The sequence below is a fragment of the Mauremys reevesii genome, linkage group 5 (assembly GCF_016161935.1).
Source record: "Mauremys reevesii isolate NIE-2019 linkage group 5, ASM1616193v1, whole genome shotgun sequence".
In the NCBI taxonomy this organism is placed as follows: Eukaryota; Metazoa; Chordata; order Testudines; family Geoemydidae; genus Mauremys; species Mauremys reevesii.
This window is the reverse complement of record NC_052627.1, coordinates 11,219,681-11,237,699: the sequence shown is the minus strand read 5'-3', so window position 1 is coordinate 11,237,699 and position 18,019 is coordinate 11,219,681. Positions and strand designations below refer to the sequence as shown.

Genomic DNA, 18,019 nt, shown 5'->3' with positions numbered 1-18,019 from the left:
CTACAGAGGTCATAACTTCCCTGACACCTGGTGCCTTTGAACATGCAGTCCCAAAATGGAGACAGCAGTAGCCTTTTTAATAGGTGTGCTCTCACAGATACAAACAAAAAATTCTGCCAGTCCAGCATACATAAACACCATCTGGATGTGTGTGTAATTCCGGCCTTGATGCAATCAGAAACAAGCCAGCATCGTAAGGTAGATCTGTTAAACTCATGGCTAATGCTGGAATTCAGGTTGGCAAGATGTGGCAAGTATTTGGGTACCGTACTTTGTGTCGTTTGCTTCTCTATTACAGTGACAAGGCATCCATCCTGTACATAAGCCAGTGAAGGCCAGGTCAAAGGCAACAGAGCGTCAATGAAAGGCCATTGTAGATGAAAGTAATATTGGAGTGCTGGAGTTGAGTACATGCAGATTTTAGAAATGAATGTTAATATTTCTTCAGTGTGCAGACGAGTGAATGGGTGAGTTTGCATGTAGTGTAGTACCAGGGTGACCAGACAGCAAGTGTGAAAAATCAGGATGTGGGTGGGAGGTAATAGGCGCTGATATAAGACAAAGCTCCAAATATCGGGACCGTCCCTATAAAATTGGGACATCTGGTCACCCTATGTAGTACTCCTGGTATACCGAGCAGGAGGCTAAATATTGCATTGTTGGCAAAATGCAATACAGGACTTTTCTGTTTTGCTTAATAATCAGTTAACCCAAGCCGTGAAACTCACTGCCACGGGGTTCTTTTTGCTGGGTAGATGCGCCTTCTGTGTTCTAGTGAAAAAAGCGTCTCTAGAAAATCAAATTAAGTGATAACATTCAGTTTAACTAAACCTATCCATCTTCACCTGCAGTGGGCAGACAATGCAAGCAGCAGGGGAAGATGTTTCTATTTTCAGACCTTAAACAGAAGGAAGCGTTTCAATAGATAATTTGCTGCCCTCTGATTTTGCTGGAGTGATTTCAAGTGATTGTGTTCCAGAGAGAAGAGAGTCAACATGGCAATAGCATTCTTACTGTCATCACAATATTTTAATCCTACACTTGGAATGAGTTATTTCTCGTAACTTAGTTAACATTGGTCTAAGTTTACTGGAGTATACCTAGGCTTGGCAGAATATTTATTTTGTTAACATTTATTTTTAAGTCCTTTTTGATGATAGATTTAAAATTTTCACAGATCTGGGAAATTATGAGGGATCAGACAATTATTTCATGACAGTAGATGTTGCGATTCAAAAAGCTAAAGCTTGATAACAGTTAAATTGGCAACATCCCATCTCAAAATATACAGAGGAAATATCCTGAAATCAAACTGTAATGCTCACGCTGGTGCGCTAGCAGCAGTGGTGATGCAGACTTCTTACTTCGCCTATCTGTACATTTTGATCAGTGGAAATAGGTTTTCATCAGTTTGTGTACCGAGAAATTGTTTACTGACATTTACCAATAAAAATCAGATCCTTCCAAACCTAATTATACTTCATATCATATGGTTCATTTAAAAGAGCTTCTCGCCTAAGGATGGTTAACAACTGTGGAAAGTAGGATGCATGAATATCCTGGTGGAAGATGGTCTCAGAATAAAAACAGAGGCAAAATAATCAAAGTAGCGCACTCTCGTGTAACCACACATAGCTGCTGTTTTGTCAGTCTTGGCTAGGGTGCCAGCCAGGGCCTTGCAGTGGCTCAGGATCTAGCTTAGGATCCAGGGGTCTCCTCTTGGGGTCTGTCTACACCAGGAAAATGACCCATTGTTAATGACTATCAACAGGAGGTCCCATTGGCCTCAACCGCCGGCTGCTAGTGTATCCGGGGCCAAGCTGTTTTCAATACAGTTATAGAAGACATGGTAAGACACTCTAGATTTCCTAGTACTTTCCTTAACAATGGAAAACGATGTTTGGCATGGTGTGTACTAATAATCAAACCATTCCATCAGGTGCTGGTCAGAAGAGAAAACAATTGTTTCCCCTTTAATTTTGAAATTTCAGCCAGCTCTGAGTTTCAGATACTAGTTCCAGGGACCCAAGAGAGGTGTTATTGACAGCCATTAAACAGGTGGTTGTCCTACTGCAGAAGAACCCTTATAGGACAGTCTGTAACATACACAAAACCACCCTGGATATTAAGGTGTAACCCAATATCACTCATGTGAACAAAGTGCTCTTCCCAAAGCTACTGCTCAGTGCCATGTTATTGTCCTGCTACCAACCGTGTTTGAGTTATATCACAGTCTATTTGAATAAGTGCCCCCAATTTGATATAAATCAATGTAGTGGGAAGCAAACTCAGAAACGGTTTCTTACTTTTACAACATGATTTTTCATTTGTACCGTCTATTTCAATGGTAACCGAAATCCTCCTTACTTCAGGCAAACATCCCTTTCAAAGATGAGTGTAGTAAAACTGTAACTGACTGGCCACTCATTCCAAGCCCTTCGCTGTGTGCTCAGAGTGCAGCTTGTCACAATAATTTTCCAGTGTTAACATTTGTGTATGTTCTTCTCCTCAGGATTGAGTGTTCACTCTGCACATTCACAACCGGCACTCTCTCTCAGTCCTGAGAGAAATACCATTACGTCAGAATCAACTCAAACAACTGTCCATGTCACCCCTGCTGCTAGCACATCAGCAACAGCAGTAACAGCAACCACTTCAAGAGACAAAGTCACCTCAGGACCAGCAGAACAGGGCAATACCACAATCTCCTCGTCAGCTACCACTACACATCTTGCCTCACATACGGAAAGAGCAAATGTTTCAGCCACCAGCCCGTCACCGTCATCAAGCACTGGATCAGAATCAACAGCCACAGAACACATCTCTGGGATTTCAGTTTCCAACCTGACAAATACAACAGCTCCAGATACAGCCACCCCTCCCACAACAGCTCCAGATACAGCCACCCCTCCCACAACAGCTCCAGATACAGCCACCCCTCCCAAAGAGACCCCAGCAACCCCCTTTTCTCACCTAACTAATCCCTCGTCTTCATCGTCATCGGCAGGTTCTTCCAGACAGACCACCATTACAAATCAAAACACAACCCAGATGCCAAACACAAACACATCCACAGCAGCACCCGCTACAGAGGATGCCTCTACTAAAAAGATGCCCCCAGAGTCCCTCTCATTAGGCCCGGTGATCAGACAAACATCTCAAGTGACTTTGGCAACCAAGTCTGTCACGGAGGCCGTCTCCACGGATAGCACCACTTTCTCCACAGGAGTAACCATGGAAGAGGTCCAGCGTGCTTTAAGTTCAGGTGAGGCAGATGGTTTAGTATGTGCATTATTTATGCTGTCACCTTTAGTGCTTCATTTCTTCTGTTATTTTGAGGGGCATTGAGCGGGGAGGCAAAGGGGTGAGAAAAAGAATACTTACATCTACTCATAAGAAATGCTTTCATGTTACTTGTAATGTTAACAAAGTACCCAGGAGCTACAGCTCTGTGTTTTATATACATCACACAGTATAGCCTTATTCTGAATCTCTTCTAGACCTGTGATCCCTTCATAGAAAAATGTTATAACAATGACTGGGTATATTCTGACAGGTCTAACACCAAACTCTAAGTTTCAATAAGAATTTCACTTCTTATACTCTAGACTAGGAGACCACAACAGATCTGCTGACCGTAGATGCCGTGTTTTCTAATGAGAATAGACACTTTTCCTTTTCCACACAGCCAGTGAACTTAGAAACCTTTCTGAGAGTTATCCAATAGCTTTTCTACACACAGTTTTAAGGTTTGAAATCTCAACCTGCCATGGTTAGATAAGTACCCTATCCTGCTAGAAAAAATTGAAGAATTCATGGCTTTCTGATGGCATACAACTTCTTCTCATCCTGATGGATGAGGTATTGGACCTTAAACAAATCACTGGTCCAGGATTATATATAGTCAATGCCAGAGCTCAAGACAGTTGAAGGGAAATTCCCCATTTATGGAGGAAACAACATGACAGCGTTCTGGTACAGGCTTTTAATGGCATCTTAGATGTTTGGAAGGTCAAATGTAATCACCTACTCATCCATTATCTTCGAAAAGTCATCAAAGGTGCGTTGTGTGCACATATATACACCACATATGGTGATGTCAGCATGGCAAGTTGCCCTATGAAGGGCTAGTGTGAGAATAGACCAGGGATGGTATGAATCCACGTGGATTCCCACGATCAGGGTACTATCTCAATGTCCTTCATTATGGGCGACTTTACTCATTTCAGAGCTATTCTTTCCTGTCCTCTCCCTACCTGGCATTCTGTTTAATCCGGTAACTTGATGCACAGTGTAAGACATTTTCAAACTGAGGCTACAGCAAGCTTTATACAATCTTTCAAACTTGTTTGGTGGCATTTTTCTCCCCAGTCTCATTGCGGGTGGGGTGACCTATTCCCAGGGCTGGAGCCATCACAGTTCAAGGAGCAAGAGTCAGGATCATTCACTTTGACCAGATACTATGGGGAAAAAAACAAAATAAAGGCACTTCTGCCAAACTGAATGCCCTCCTGCTCCCTTGAATTTTGAATAAAATGCAGTGAACATGCAGGTGATACATCTAGAGAAAAATCAGTCCCCGTCACCCTGAAATTTGGGGGAGCCCTACAGTGCTGTGATGTATTAGAGTATATTTTTTCTTCTGATTAATTTTAGTCTCCACAGCATATTCCATAGCATTACACATCAGCTACAGGGATGACTGCGAGTTGTGATACAAAGTGACCCTTTTAGAGAGGGCAAGGAAGTAGTGGTGCTATAAAGACACAAATAAACAGCATCTCATTTGTAGCGTGCTCAAGTGCAGAATTCAGCACTGTCCTGCATTACAGCACCAAAGAGCTTATTCACCGAGACTAGAGATTAGTAGATGTGTTGTGAACCATCCCAACTGTATAAAGACAGACGAGATGGAGGCACAACTGGAATATGGATCCCCAAAGTTCATGAGTTGTTTGAATTTGTGCCATCTAGTCCCAACTCGTATTTAAAAAAAAACACTCTAGATGTTTCATTTATTTCATCGCATTCCTTTAGTCAACTTTTCTTCCCCCTCATTAAGCAGAACAAGTGGGAGAGATCTCTAACAGCCAAAATCTAGAGAGTTAACAGCACATTGAGGCTGGCTCATCAAGCCCTGTAAAGTAAAACAAGAAGTTATGATTGCTGTGGTCCAGCCTTTGGGCTCCAGTGTATTTGGTATAGAATGACAATGTTATGGGTACACAGGAGAGTGCAGTAAAAACCACTTCATACATGCAACGTAGATCAAAGTACTATTAGGCTGCATCTTCATGGGGCATAAGAGCTATTTTGGGGTAGAAAGGGTCTGTTCTTATCTTAATGGATTGGTTTTTGGGGAAAACAGACTAGGGCTATGGCTACACTTAGCGCTGCACAGCTAAGTGTGGTCGGAGCGCCAGCGCTGGGAGAGAGCTCTCCCAGCGCTGTCCGTATTCCACCTCCCTGTGGGGATTAACGTACAGCGCTGGGGCTCTGATCACACTGGCGCTTTGCAGCGCCTCAACTTGCAGTGCTGGAGGGGGGTGTTTTTCACACCCTGCTGCAAAGCTGCAAGTGTAGCCAGGACCCTAGGATACTGGGAGGGGATTTAAAGTAATGGATACAAGTTCTGCTGGTTTTGCAAGATAAACTCACAGGCAGACAGTCTGAGTCCCAGGCCAGCATGCTTAGTACCAGCACAAGCCACTGCACGTGCTTCCTCTGCTTTGCTAGGGACATCCCTACTCATCCTCCCCTGCGCTGCCATGTCTCCTCAGTACAGGTGTCGGGACACCTTGAATCAGCCACCTGAAATGTTGGTGGGATGGTTATGTACAAATCCTGGTAGTTTCAAAGGTCAAAGCCGACATTCATTCCTCAGCCTGTTTCCCCCAGCCACGTCTGAATGTCTGCCAAGTCCCATGCTGCTGCAGGTGTTTTCTGTCTCCACGGTTAAGAGGAGCTGCAGTGAGTTAAGAGGAGGAATTCTCAGGCTGTTTTCGTTCCCCAGGCAGAAGTCCAGTATCTTCTCCACTTAACTGCATTGGCTAATTGTAGTTTCTCTCACAGACAAGCAGCACGAGACTTGCCAGTTACGCTGGTTTTGTGGACATGGGTGTCCACTCAGTCTCTCTGCAGCCCCCCAAGGTTTGATTTACAGAGAAGGGTGGTGGAAGGCAGGGGCGGGCAAACTTTTTGGCCTGAGGGCCACACTGGGTTTCTGAAATTGTATGGTGGGCCGGTTAGGGGAGGCTGTGCCTCCCCAAACAGCCAGGCGTGGCCCAGCCCCCTATCTGATTCCCACCCCCTGCTTCTCACCCCCCCCAGACTCCTCCATCCAATCTCCCATCCCGACTGCCCCTAGATCCCCTTCCCCTGACTGCCCCCCACTGCCCCATCCAACCCTCCCCCTCCTTCCTGACTGCTCCTGCCCCTTGCCCCCATTCAACCCCCCGTTCCCCACCCTCTGACCGCCCCAATCCATAGCCACACCCCCGCCCCCTGCCTCCCCTTCCCTGCCCTCTATCCAACCCCCCCTTTACCACGCTGCCTGCAGCACCGGTAGAGCTAGCCACACCACTGTGCAGCACAGAGCACTGGGGTCAGGCCCCGGCTCTGCAGCTGCGCTGCCCGGCAAGAGCTCGCAGCCCCGCTGCGGAGAGCATTGTGCCAGCGGTGCAGTGAGCTGAGGCTGTGGGAGAGGGGGGATGGCCTCCCAACCAGGAACTCCAGGGCCGGGCAGGAGGGTCCCACAGGCCGTAGTTTGCCCATCTCTGGTGTAAGGGCATGAGAAGTGCCTTCCAGTGAGAGCAGTCCTAGTTTTTTTTCTGTAGGAGAGTCTCAAGATGCTAGAACCATAGCACCTGGAGCCATGGCTCAGAGTTGATTTCCCTCCTGTGTCATCAGACAAGTATATTCGGGAGCTGATATCAAACATCTTTGCAGCTTGTGTCCTTTGGGGTTAAGAGTATGGATAGAGGCGCCATACACCAGAAGTGATGAGTGAGCCGTCTTCGACAGACAGTTCCTGGGGCTGGAAAGCCAAGTGGCTGAATGAGATATACCCTGAACTGGATCTTGGCAGCAGCTGCTGGCTCACAGTTTGCAGTAGGTGTGCCCCCATTATGTGGGTGGGGGGAGAGAAATCAGTGTTACCATCCTGGTAAAATAGAGTAGCAGCGTTGCCACATAATGACAATGGGGGCAGAGGGGTTGTTTAAAATAACCTAGGACAGTGATAAAGTCTATAATAATAATAATGATAGGAGATATACCAATCTCCTAGAACTGGAAGGGACCAAAGGTCATTGAGTCCAGCCCCCTGCCTTCACTAGCAGGACCAATTTTTGCCCCAGATCCCTAAGTGGCCCCCTCAAGGATTGAACTCACAACTCTGGGTTTAGCAGGCCAATGTTCAAACCACTGAGCTATCCCTCCCTCCTTTTGAAAGATGCTGTGAGAGAGTAGTTAAGAGGCTGAAGTAAGATGGGTGACTTGTTACAGAGGGAAGCCCTGGCTGTCCTGAGCAGTAGTAGGTAAAGATTGATTCTTTCAGCACACAAAATAGGACACCCCGCTAACCATGGTGTCCTGGGCATAGGCATGGCCACTTCCACATTTCCCGAGCTCTGCCTGCCTCAGCTGGGTGCTAACCCTCTGCCCGTCCACAGCTGGTGCCAGACGCTTGCTCCCTCTTTCTCAAAGGAGGAATCTTTGTCCCCAGCCGTGGGAAGAGGGGGACAGAGGAGCCTGGAAGGGAGAAGAGAGGAGTTCCTAAAGAAAACCAGAGCAGAGAAGAAACTTTGTAAGGGAGGATAGGAAGTGGAGAGGACACCTAGCAGGGGCTGGCAGATTTGAAGAGCTGTGGCAGAAATCTTAACAGGTGTGCAGAAGTCACCTATTTCTTAGATATTTTGTCCAAAATTTTCAAAGCAACCAATGAGTCTGGCTGCTCAAGTTTCAGCACCTCACAGATAGTGCTGATCTCCTTTGAAAATCAGGTCCCTCCACGTGTCTCACACTGGGCATCCACAGTCACCAGTGGCTTCTGACAATTTTGGCCCTAATTTTTGTGAGATTTTTATTTAAAAAAAACAAAACTATTTTGGGGGGACCCTTCTGAGCTCTTAAAGTTTTGTCTAACACACTACATAAGCACTGAACAGTGTTTTTGCATAAGCAAAACCATTTCCCTGTGAAGTAATTACTGCTTGGGCAGAGGATTATATACTTTTGTGGATTGTTTTTGGATCATTCAGGTTGGGAGTATGAAGTCACAGGTCTGGCACTTGAGACTTATCTTAAAGGTGATAAAAAACCCATGTACCATATTTTCATTATCAGCCAGATTGTGACCTGCACATCGCAGAGTCAGTATTTCAGCACACACACACACTCACACTCTCTTCCAGTGTTTGCTGTCTTTATTTTATCCAAATCCATTCTGCTGCCTTTACCAGAGCATCACAGTTACAAAAACCTAAAGCTGCCCAATGCTCATCAAGTATCTCCCTGCTGCAAAGGAAATACAAAGATTGCATGTATTTTCCCCTCCCCCTTAAATGTTATCATACCAAGCAGACAAGAGCATTAAAGGGAGCAAGTGAAGACTTCATTTGACCCTGACAATCTTCTTCAGCTAACAGCAATGCTGAGGGGAAACCAGTCAAAAGTGCTGCTTTTCCAGCGAGCGTCTGCAGGCTGGAATCAGTATGGCATTGGCACTGCAGTCTTAGGTGGAAGGGCTGCAAGGTGAAGCCAATTAACAGGCACCATTGAATAACTGTCAGGAAGCCCCTGCGGCCGGTAGCCTGTCGAATACGTTATTAGAGGCTGCAGAACCGCTGGCCTCGGAAGCTCATTACTTAAGAATAAACCTGTAACTTGAAGGAGTGTTGAAAACTTTCCCTCTCTGAGGGCAGCTCCTAAAGCGTGACTCTGCGTTGTCAGGGACCGAGCCTCCCTTGGATCATGCATCCATAAACCTGCTTATTCACTTCTTGTAAAAACGCCCCCAGGAGATTTTAACTGAGCCATTAAAAGGCGTCATGTACTCTCCTGCCAGAGCTGCACCACAGCTTCCTCCTGCAGCAGGGAAACCTTCAACCACTCGTAAGCCTGCTGTGGGTACAGAGGAACACTCGCACGCAAGAGGAACATAGCGACATGTGGCGTTTAAAGTGAGGAACGTGAGCCCATCCCAGGAGAAAAGCAGTAAGCCTGGATGACGTGGAGCTAGACAACTAGAGACAGATTTTCAAGGGCCCAACACTAACACTTGGGACCTCGTTTTCCAAGCACTCAGGTCTCGTTTCCATGCCTAAAGCACCAGATTTTCCAAAGTCCACAGCATCCAGCAGCTTCTATTGTGCCACTACCAGCTCAGCATCTAGCCTGCCCACGTATTTTGGTGCCTAAATGGGCACCAAACTCTTTAGAAAAATCTAGCCTAAGGGCCCCATTCCCATCATGCAGGGATGTGTCAGCGAGACTCTACTGACTTCGGCGGGGGCATTCCTGATTGAGATCAGCGTAAAGCAGAGAGAATCAGGTTCCTGGTTCGGGCACTTTGCCTGATGTCAGCAGGTAAAAGTTACAGTATGTAACGAATGGGAACAGAACAACGGTCCTCATACTTTTGTACTGGTGACCCCTTTCACACAGCAGGCCTCTGAGCATGACCCCTATCCCCTTATAAATTAACATTTTAATATAATTTAACACCATTATAAATGCTGGAGGCAAAGCGGGGTTTGGAGATGGAGGCTAACAGCTCGCGACCCCCCATGTAATAACCTTGCGACCCCCTGAGGGGTCCCGACCCCCCATTTGAGAGCCCTGGGAATAGAACCTGCCCTGGGAACAGACAGCGTGGGAAGGGCGGGGGAGCTTCGGCTAAAGGGCAGTCTCATTCCACAGTGCAAGTCCCCATTCACATCCAGGCCTCGGTTCCAAACAAGGACAGATCTTAGCGGTGAGGCGGAGTGGCCGCAGTCTCTCAGATGTGCAGTGAATGAACCGCCTTCCTTCTCAATAAGGCCTCTGGGGTTGGCAGCAAATACCACATTGCATACATGTGCAGGCAATCCACACGTGGCAGCATGGTGTTAACCCGCGCACTGCAAACACGTGAGCCAGGAGAGGACAGGGGGAGTTGTTTTGATAAGTTATGACCTCACTAAAACGCCTGTTTATGCCCTTTTCTTCCTCCTCTTCTCCCCCACCCCCTTTGCAGGAAGCATTGCAGCCATTACAGTGACGGTCATCGTGGTGGTGCTGCTGGTGTTCGGGGTGGCAGCATACCTTAAGATCAGGTAAGCATCCACTTGGTAAAAGGACAGTTACGCCAAACATAAGAATGGCCATACAGGGTCAGACCAAAGGTCCACCTAGCCCAGTGTCCTGTCTTCCAACAGTGGCCAATGCCAGGTGCCCCAGAAGGAATGAACAGAACAGGTAACCATCAAGTGATCCATCCCCTGCCACCCATTCCCAGCTTCTGGCTAACAGAGGCAAGGGACACCATCCCTGGAAGCAACTCAGTTATTGGAACAAGCTGGAGTACATTCTCCTCTCTGTGTGTATTCACATTGATGGGACTGACAGGTCACCTGCCTTCCATGCAACAGCTGATGCTAATACAGCGGAGCTGGTGGCACTGCTGCTGTCAGGCCTGGACAGTGAGTCAGTGACTGTTGTGTTCAGGAGAGGCCTGAGCCGACTGTTCTGCTCTCAAGCCCCAGCAACAGTAGGGCAATGCAAGCTTGTGTGTGCTGCTGGCCCACCACTGCGCCTCAAACCCTGGGGAACCCAGCTCTAGGGACAGAGGCGCATTTCAGCCTCTTGACGAGGGACCAGCGAGTGCCAGTGATGGTAGCAATGGTGGTGTCGACAGGAATAAGAGCCCTGGCTTATTTTATCAAGGTCACCAAGCAGCTACCCGATGACAACGGCGTTCAGCCGTTATTGGGCTGGTGGGGCTACAAGCGCGTTAGCCGACTGTGAGTGGTACCACATCCGCTGCCTCCCTTGGTGCGCCTCTACCAGCTCTAGGGGGCACTCGAAGGCGCGCTATTATCTGAGTGCAAAGAGGCCGGGAGGTGGAGGAGACGCTGTAGCAATCCCATTTTATGTAGTTTTCAGTGGTACAAGGTGGTATTTTTCTCATTACAAAAGCCTCACTCACATGCCAGAGCCAGTACTGCAATGTGTTGTGACCGTAAACAGTAATTATCCCTCTGGCAAGCTTTACTCATACCCTATCTGTGACCTTAAAATAAGAACAGCCTACACGGGCATCTTTAATTGGGTTTAATTTAAGGCTGAGGTAAGCAAGGTTTCTGTTTCAGCTACTTCATAGTGATTCATACCCGTTCAGGCTTGGGCCCAGCCAAAATAGTGCTGTGCAGAGCTATCACTGGTGTTGTGGAGGGACACTAGAAAATAGATGGGTTAGTAAATCAAACAGCAGCCAGCTATTCTTGCTGTAAAAATAAATGTCTTGTTTGCACGGACCCAGTCCTCCCTGGCCAAGTATTTCCTGGAAGTCAAGTGTTCGGTTGGCATTCTCTCTGACTAGAATAACTTAAGTGTGGCTGAAGAAGGGAGTAGACGGCATTGAACAAGAACATGCTGCTTTGGAAATTGAAAGAGGTTTTCACTGCTCAGGTAGGGCACAGCATGAACTGGGAAGGTTCTCAAAGTTTGAGTGCAATTGCAGAGATTTTTAGAAGGATTTAAGGTATTTCAGAATTATATTCCAGGGGTATTTTTGGCATGACGTTTATGTGGAATTTGCCAGAGGCGAATCGCATTCTGTTAAAACAACAGAACTGCAGGATCCCAAATGCCATTGTATACTACACACGCACACCATCCTATAAAAAATCTCAGAGCCAGCATTTAATAAACATTCAGTGAAAGCAAGTTCCTTCCCAGCCTCCATACATCCAAATAATGGGCTCCATGCCAACCTCCCATCAGCAGCCATGTCTCCCAGGCAGTGCTGAACAGGAGCAGAAGTCCTTTCCTGCCTCTGAGGGAGGAGTTCAAGGCCCCAATGTCAGCATTATAAAAGCCTGCATATTTACACACACACACACACACACACACACAAACTTGCTTTCTGCAAATATTCTCATTTTTTTTAAAAATTCATTATTTCCACAAATGTTCCTGACAGGAATCTCATGTGCTCTTATAGTCACAAAAAATGAACAGGAGAGGGATGGGAACAGAGTCTCTTCTCACACAGTTGAGATCCAGCCCACAGACCACTAAATAGTCAGAGCTTAACAAAACAACCCTATTAAAAATCCATAGCACTCAGTACACTACCAGACCTAATGCTAGATCAAGAGACAATATTAGTATCTATATACAAGCAGTAAGGTTTTAACTCCCTGCAGAGGAACAACAGCCCATCTACTCCACTCAAATGCATTCAGACCACAACACAGAATCATCGCTCACCCCCGGGAATTAGAAACTAGAAGGCATGGGGCTCACTGCAAACTGAAATAAAAAAATAACTGATCAAAAGGCCCAATTGTGTTGCAATACACAGTCAGGGGACGTGATTGTTCCCTGAGATCATTGGGGCCCAAATCATTCCTATAGCATAGACAGGATCTAGCTGTGTTTTAAGTGAGCCCCTGAACTGGACCAAGGAAGCAGCTTTACAAGAAAACAGCTAGTGCTAGACTTCTCGCTGTCCTGGATGGTTGATCGTTAAAGATTTTAGGCACCTGGAGCGGAGATGTGATTTAGATGTCATCCAATCAGAATCAAAACCGTAGCCTAAAATTAATCGGAATCTAAACAGCACCAATTTATCCTCTCGCACATTAAGTTCCCTGGGCCTGGCTACAGAGATGGGTTTTAGCAGTAGGTGCTTTTCAGCGTCTGCAGGAGCGAGGACATCCCTTCTACAGGGCTGTGCACCGAATAGGAATAGCGCTGGAACAGGGTGTTTCTAAACCATTCCTAAATAATCCCAGACTTGTCTTTTTCCCTCCCTCTCACCCTCCCAGACATTCTTCATATGGAAGGCTGTTGGATGATCATGACTACGGATCCTGGGGAAACTACAACAACCCTCTCTATGACGACTCTTAGCAAAGGAAAGTTAATTGGGACAAGAAATGAAGGTTCTTATTTATAAGTGCTTATACAGTAGAACAACAATAAGTCGCCAAGTGTGCATCCACTTCCAGTTCCATGCCATCATCTTCTCTTCCTACTGCTTCTTCCTCTGTTACACCATGGAATCATACTTTTAAGACAGGCCTAAATGCTGAATCATGGCAATGGGACTAAACTGAAGCTGATGGACTGCAGTCACGGTCTCGAAACCAAAGCAGTCACTCCACAAGCGCAATAAATTTGAGTTTACGCTTTTAAGGAGGAAATTATATTAAATCTCAGTGAGGGGATGGGAAGTAATCACTGAAAGGTTTTCATCTGTATGGCTTCTGTTCCTTTGATTTCTCTTTAATCTTCCCTGTCTGTTCAGAGCAGATGGGGTTCTGGTCAGAGCTCTGCAGTGCAGTACAGGCCTTCTACCGTTTATTACCAAAAGATCAAAACAAATTACCCAGGAGGCTGGGAAGTAGAGAAAAGGGAAACTCAGCAGGGTCATGCCAAAAACTGATGCTTTTATTGTGGTCGTCTTTACCAGGGTGTCTCATTTTCAGAATGTTATAATTATAAATCCAGCCAAAGGTTAAATCCACCACCTATGTCATGGTGGGTGGCAGGTTTACACACTGATGTGTTACACGTTGAAGTGGAAAATTAGTGATAAGCAGGAAGGGGCGACAAAGGTACCACTGCTGCTGCCATGAAGGCACGTGGCAGAAATGCCGGCAGGAGCTGGGAACTTTCTTTTTGGAAGGGTGAAATGTTAGGAGAAAACCCGTACATTGTCAGCACCGTGGCAACGCAAGATTCCGTGAAACGCAACATTCACATTCAAAACACCACTTCCTCTGATCCGACTGCTGCTAGTGAAGAACATGGTTATACCCAAAATAAACTGCAACTAGGAGAAACCAGTTCTGCTGCCCTTCCCTTCATTTAGGCTGCTAGGATGAGTAACTACTATTTAACATGAGGTAAAGATCACAGAATTAGGCCCAAAATTAGAAGATGTGGTGGAGGTTTTCAAAACAGTCTATGGGAATTGCACACACCTCTCTTTGAAATTAACCCCTGGGATACTTTGCTTTGAGAGTCTCAACTTCATGTTTAATAGCTGTTCCCTGCAGCAAATCTTCAGACCAATTCAGTCGTTTCTCTCTCCCTGACCTCTCCCTTTTCTAATTGTGTGAACAAGTCTGGGTGTGTTTGTTTATTACATAAAAGAAACTTGACAGATCACCAGTGCTGTAAGGAAACAAAACAGCACCTGTTTCTACAGAATCGGAGATAGAAGTGTTGTCATCTGCTCCATATATTGCTTTCTTGAATTATGTTCTTACAGTTATTTTTATCTGGTAAGGTCATTTGCTAAAACAAGCAGGGATTTTTAATCCAGAGTTTGTGCTTACTAATCCTGCCACTGCTCCCAGTAAACAAAGCCATATGGGTTCATTTATGAGGAGATCAAAACAGACTTGGCTTGTTTAAATGCACAATAGCATTTCCCATTGGAGCACATGATCCGACAGCATTATGAAACTCCAAGCCTTGTCTTTTTCAGAGTAGTTTTTCCATTGTTTTAAAAAGCCAGCACAGTATCATTAGGTTAACATGCATTAGCTCATCAAGGCTACAATGGTGGTTGGAATGCATTTCCATTTTACCAGTTTGACAGGTGAACCAAGACCTGCACTCCTAAAACGTAAGCTTGGATGGAAACTTGCTTTGTAGCTGTCACTCCCCTTTGTCAGATAGAAGGCACAGGTAACTGCTTGAGTGCAGCGGGACATTTTGCTACAGTGGTGTTAGTTCCACTGGATGAGATACCTGTGCAGGGGCCTTGCTGTTGGGAATAAAAGTCACCTCTACGGAGAACACAGACCATGTTTGAAAACCTGTCAAGAGCTATGAATTATTGGTACTGCAGTAGCACTAGGAGCCCCAGCCATGGATCGGGGCCCCATTGTGCTGTATAGAAACAGAACCCCTGCCTCAGAGCACTGGGCTGGCTCACCTTGGGTACTCCAAAGTAGTAGCACCTACAATTAGTGGACGCTTGGAATGTATGCTGCCAGTCCAGACTCCCTCAGTCAAATCGGGGTAAGAAGTTACCTAGCATCACTTTAAGAAGCGTTGTGAGGTTTAGGGTCTAAACTGCTTTGACAGCCTCAAAAAACACGATCTGCATAAATACAAAGGACTATGAGAAACCAGCATGTGTTAACTCCTTGTGCTTAATCTGTTTTACTTTGTATTTTGCTGAGGCACTAAGGACCTTTCCCAAGCCTGAAGAACTAAAAAGTTCAAAAGCTTGCCTCTTTCCCCAACAGAATTTGGTCCAACATGAGAAATCATACTACGGTACCCTTGTTGGGGCCATTATTATTGCTCTGTACCATTACATGGGATTCCTACTGTACTACCCTAAAGGTATAGATTATGGATTGCTTAAAACTACAGCAGCTTTCAAATAAGGATCTTGTGGTGCTTTATAGATATTAATTAAGCCTCACACACACCTTTGATACAGGTAAATGTTATCACATTACAGTTGGGGAAACACCCAGGGGTTGTCCCCGGTCACAAATGGCACAGAAAGAAAGAAACCAAGTCTATTGCCTTGGTTCTGCCCATCAGACCACATTCCCTACCATCTCTTGGTACTCACAAAGATTATATCTGCTTTATATTTCCCACATTCCTTGTGTTAAATCTCTTTCATTTAGTTACGTTAGGTACATCCAACATCACTGGAATGTCTCAGTGTGTCAGGGAAACAAACAATTCAAGATCAAATGCTAGAGGTGGCCCACTCAGGAAAAAAACACCTGTTTTGCTCAGTCCCTCCCACCTCCACTGCAGAAGTTAGCACATCATAAGCCAAAAAAATTCTGAAAAGTTGATCATCAACTTCTTCGGAAAGAGTAGAGCGTCTCCAATCTTCTTTGGAAAGAGCTGGGGAATTAGCAGATTCAAAGGAGCTCAACATTGGACAAATGACATCTCATCCCTAGTTTCAGTTGTGAAAGAAACAAGGGATGAGATGGGTTTAGAAGAAGGGAGCTACTATGCCATCTCCTAATAGGATTTTTTGTTCAATGGCGAGAGAGCTTTTCCCAGTAAGTTTTCATATCATCCAATTGATGGACATTGTGCTTTACGGACACAAAATAACGAGGAGGTCCCTGCTTCGTAGAGCTTTCGATCCAAGTAGCTGGCTGCTGGCCTATCAAAAGCAGTTACCATATACAGGCTATTTCTAATGCCAGGCCCCCCATATGCCCTAGTGGGGACAGCCAAGGTCATGTGATGGGATGTCACAACCATGGCATCAGTAATAAGAGCGGTTGATGAGATACCAGAGAAAACTGCAAGGATTGGCTGAAGTCTGTCAGGGGAGCTTCCAAGGTCTCCTAGTTCCAGCAGGGTTAGCTGTTCATTAGTTCTCCTTCCTCCGATTTGCCCTGGATTACAGCCCCACCTTAGTGTATTCCTCTTTCCCCGACGCCTCGGAGGAGGGATTCACAGTAGGTTAGGATGATAATTTGCACAGATTCACCTTTTGCCTCTAGCTGTCTGGCAATGAATGGATCGGTAAGGCTGCTTTTATTAAAAAAGGCAACAGACGGCAGAGCCAACACTCAGTCTGTAACAGTGGTCATTTATACTTAGGGCAGGTGGGGAAAAAATGGGAAGATTTAAGTGCAGCCAATTGGATATTTGATGTCATCATAACCACATTCATTGTAAGATATACCAGTGACACCAATTAAAGTCATGCAAAGCTTGTGCCATGTTGTACTGAGGTGTGTTAACTTTGCGCTTGTTTCTGTACAGTTCCCGGTGACGTTTTTAAAAGGGAGGAGTCAAGGACTCCAGCCTGAATCAAGTCACGTTGGAGCAGTGTCTAGAGTTACTCCCTGTAGTGACATCTCTGGGTTCTATGCTGGTTGGGTCTCCAGTCTCAGATCAGATTGTTCAGTCTACAAGTAAAGATAGTATCTTCTAATTGTGCCCTCATCTGGCAGGCTGAAAGTAGCCCTAACGGTTTTCCCCAATTCAGAATTGACCAGTTTTCATTGCCGCCTAGTTCAATGCTGACTTTTACTAAATAGAAAGGGTGACTTTCATTTTGTAGGAAGATTGTGGGTATCCAGTAGCTGCAAAGCAGACACCAGTAGAATCATAAAAGATTAGGGTTGGAAGAGACCTCAGGAAGTCATCTAGTCCAACCCCCTGCTCAAAGCAGGACCAACCCAACTAAATCATCCCAGCCAGGGCTTTGTCAAGCCAGGCCTTAAAAACCTCTAAAGAGGTTCCACCACCTCCCTAGGTAACCCATTCCAGTGCTTCACCACCCTCCCAGTGAAGTAGTTTTTTCTAATATCCAACCTAGACCTCCCGCACCGCAACTTGAGACCATTGCTCCTTGTTCTGTCATCTGCCATCACTGAGGACAGCCGAGCGCCATCCTCTTTGGAACCTCCCTTCAGGTAGTTGAAGGCTGCTATCAAATCCCCCCTCACTCTTCTGAAATCCATAATCTTGCTCCCATTTAGAACCCTGCCCCTTTCCCTATATTCTCTCCTATCTTGATTCTCCTCACTGCTCCCTTGGCCTTCCAGTGCTTTCTATTATACTGCCTCTAGACCGGAAATAAATTCCTTGCCATTTACAAACTTCTTTCCTTCAAAAATGCCTCTGTTCAAGTAATCGCTTCCCCTTGTCAGTAAACCCCACACCCATGCTCCAGGCTCCTGAACTGTGATTCTCTCTCCTGCATTTGTCAGCCTTGTCTTTTGACTGGCAGCTGTACAAGAGGGAACATTGTGTGTGTGTAAGCCAACATCCTAAATGGAATTTTTCTGTAGGAAAT

At 45.9% G+C, this 18,019-nt stretch overlaps 1 protein-coding gene across 1 annotated transcript in view; it reads left to right on the top strand.

Annotated features, from left to right (window-relative positions):
- Positions 1-16,932, top strand: part of PARM1 (prostate androgen-regulated mucin-like protein 1) — a 52,612-nt gene extending 35,680 nt beyond the window's left edge. The window contains exons 2-4 of the mRNA XM_039541938.1: positions 2,513-3,265; positions 10,238-10,316; positions 13,035-16,932. Coding sequence (XP_039397872.1) covers positions 2,513-3,265; positions 10,238-10,316; positions 13,035-13,119 — 917 coding nt within the window. The 3' untranslated portion in view covers positions 13,120-16,932. The remainder of the gene's footprint in view (positions 1-2,512; positions 3,266-10,237; positions 10,317-13,034) is intronic.
- Positions 16,933-18,019: the final 1,087 nt, after the last annotated feature.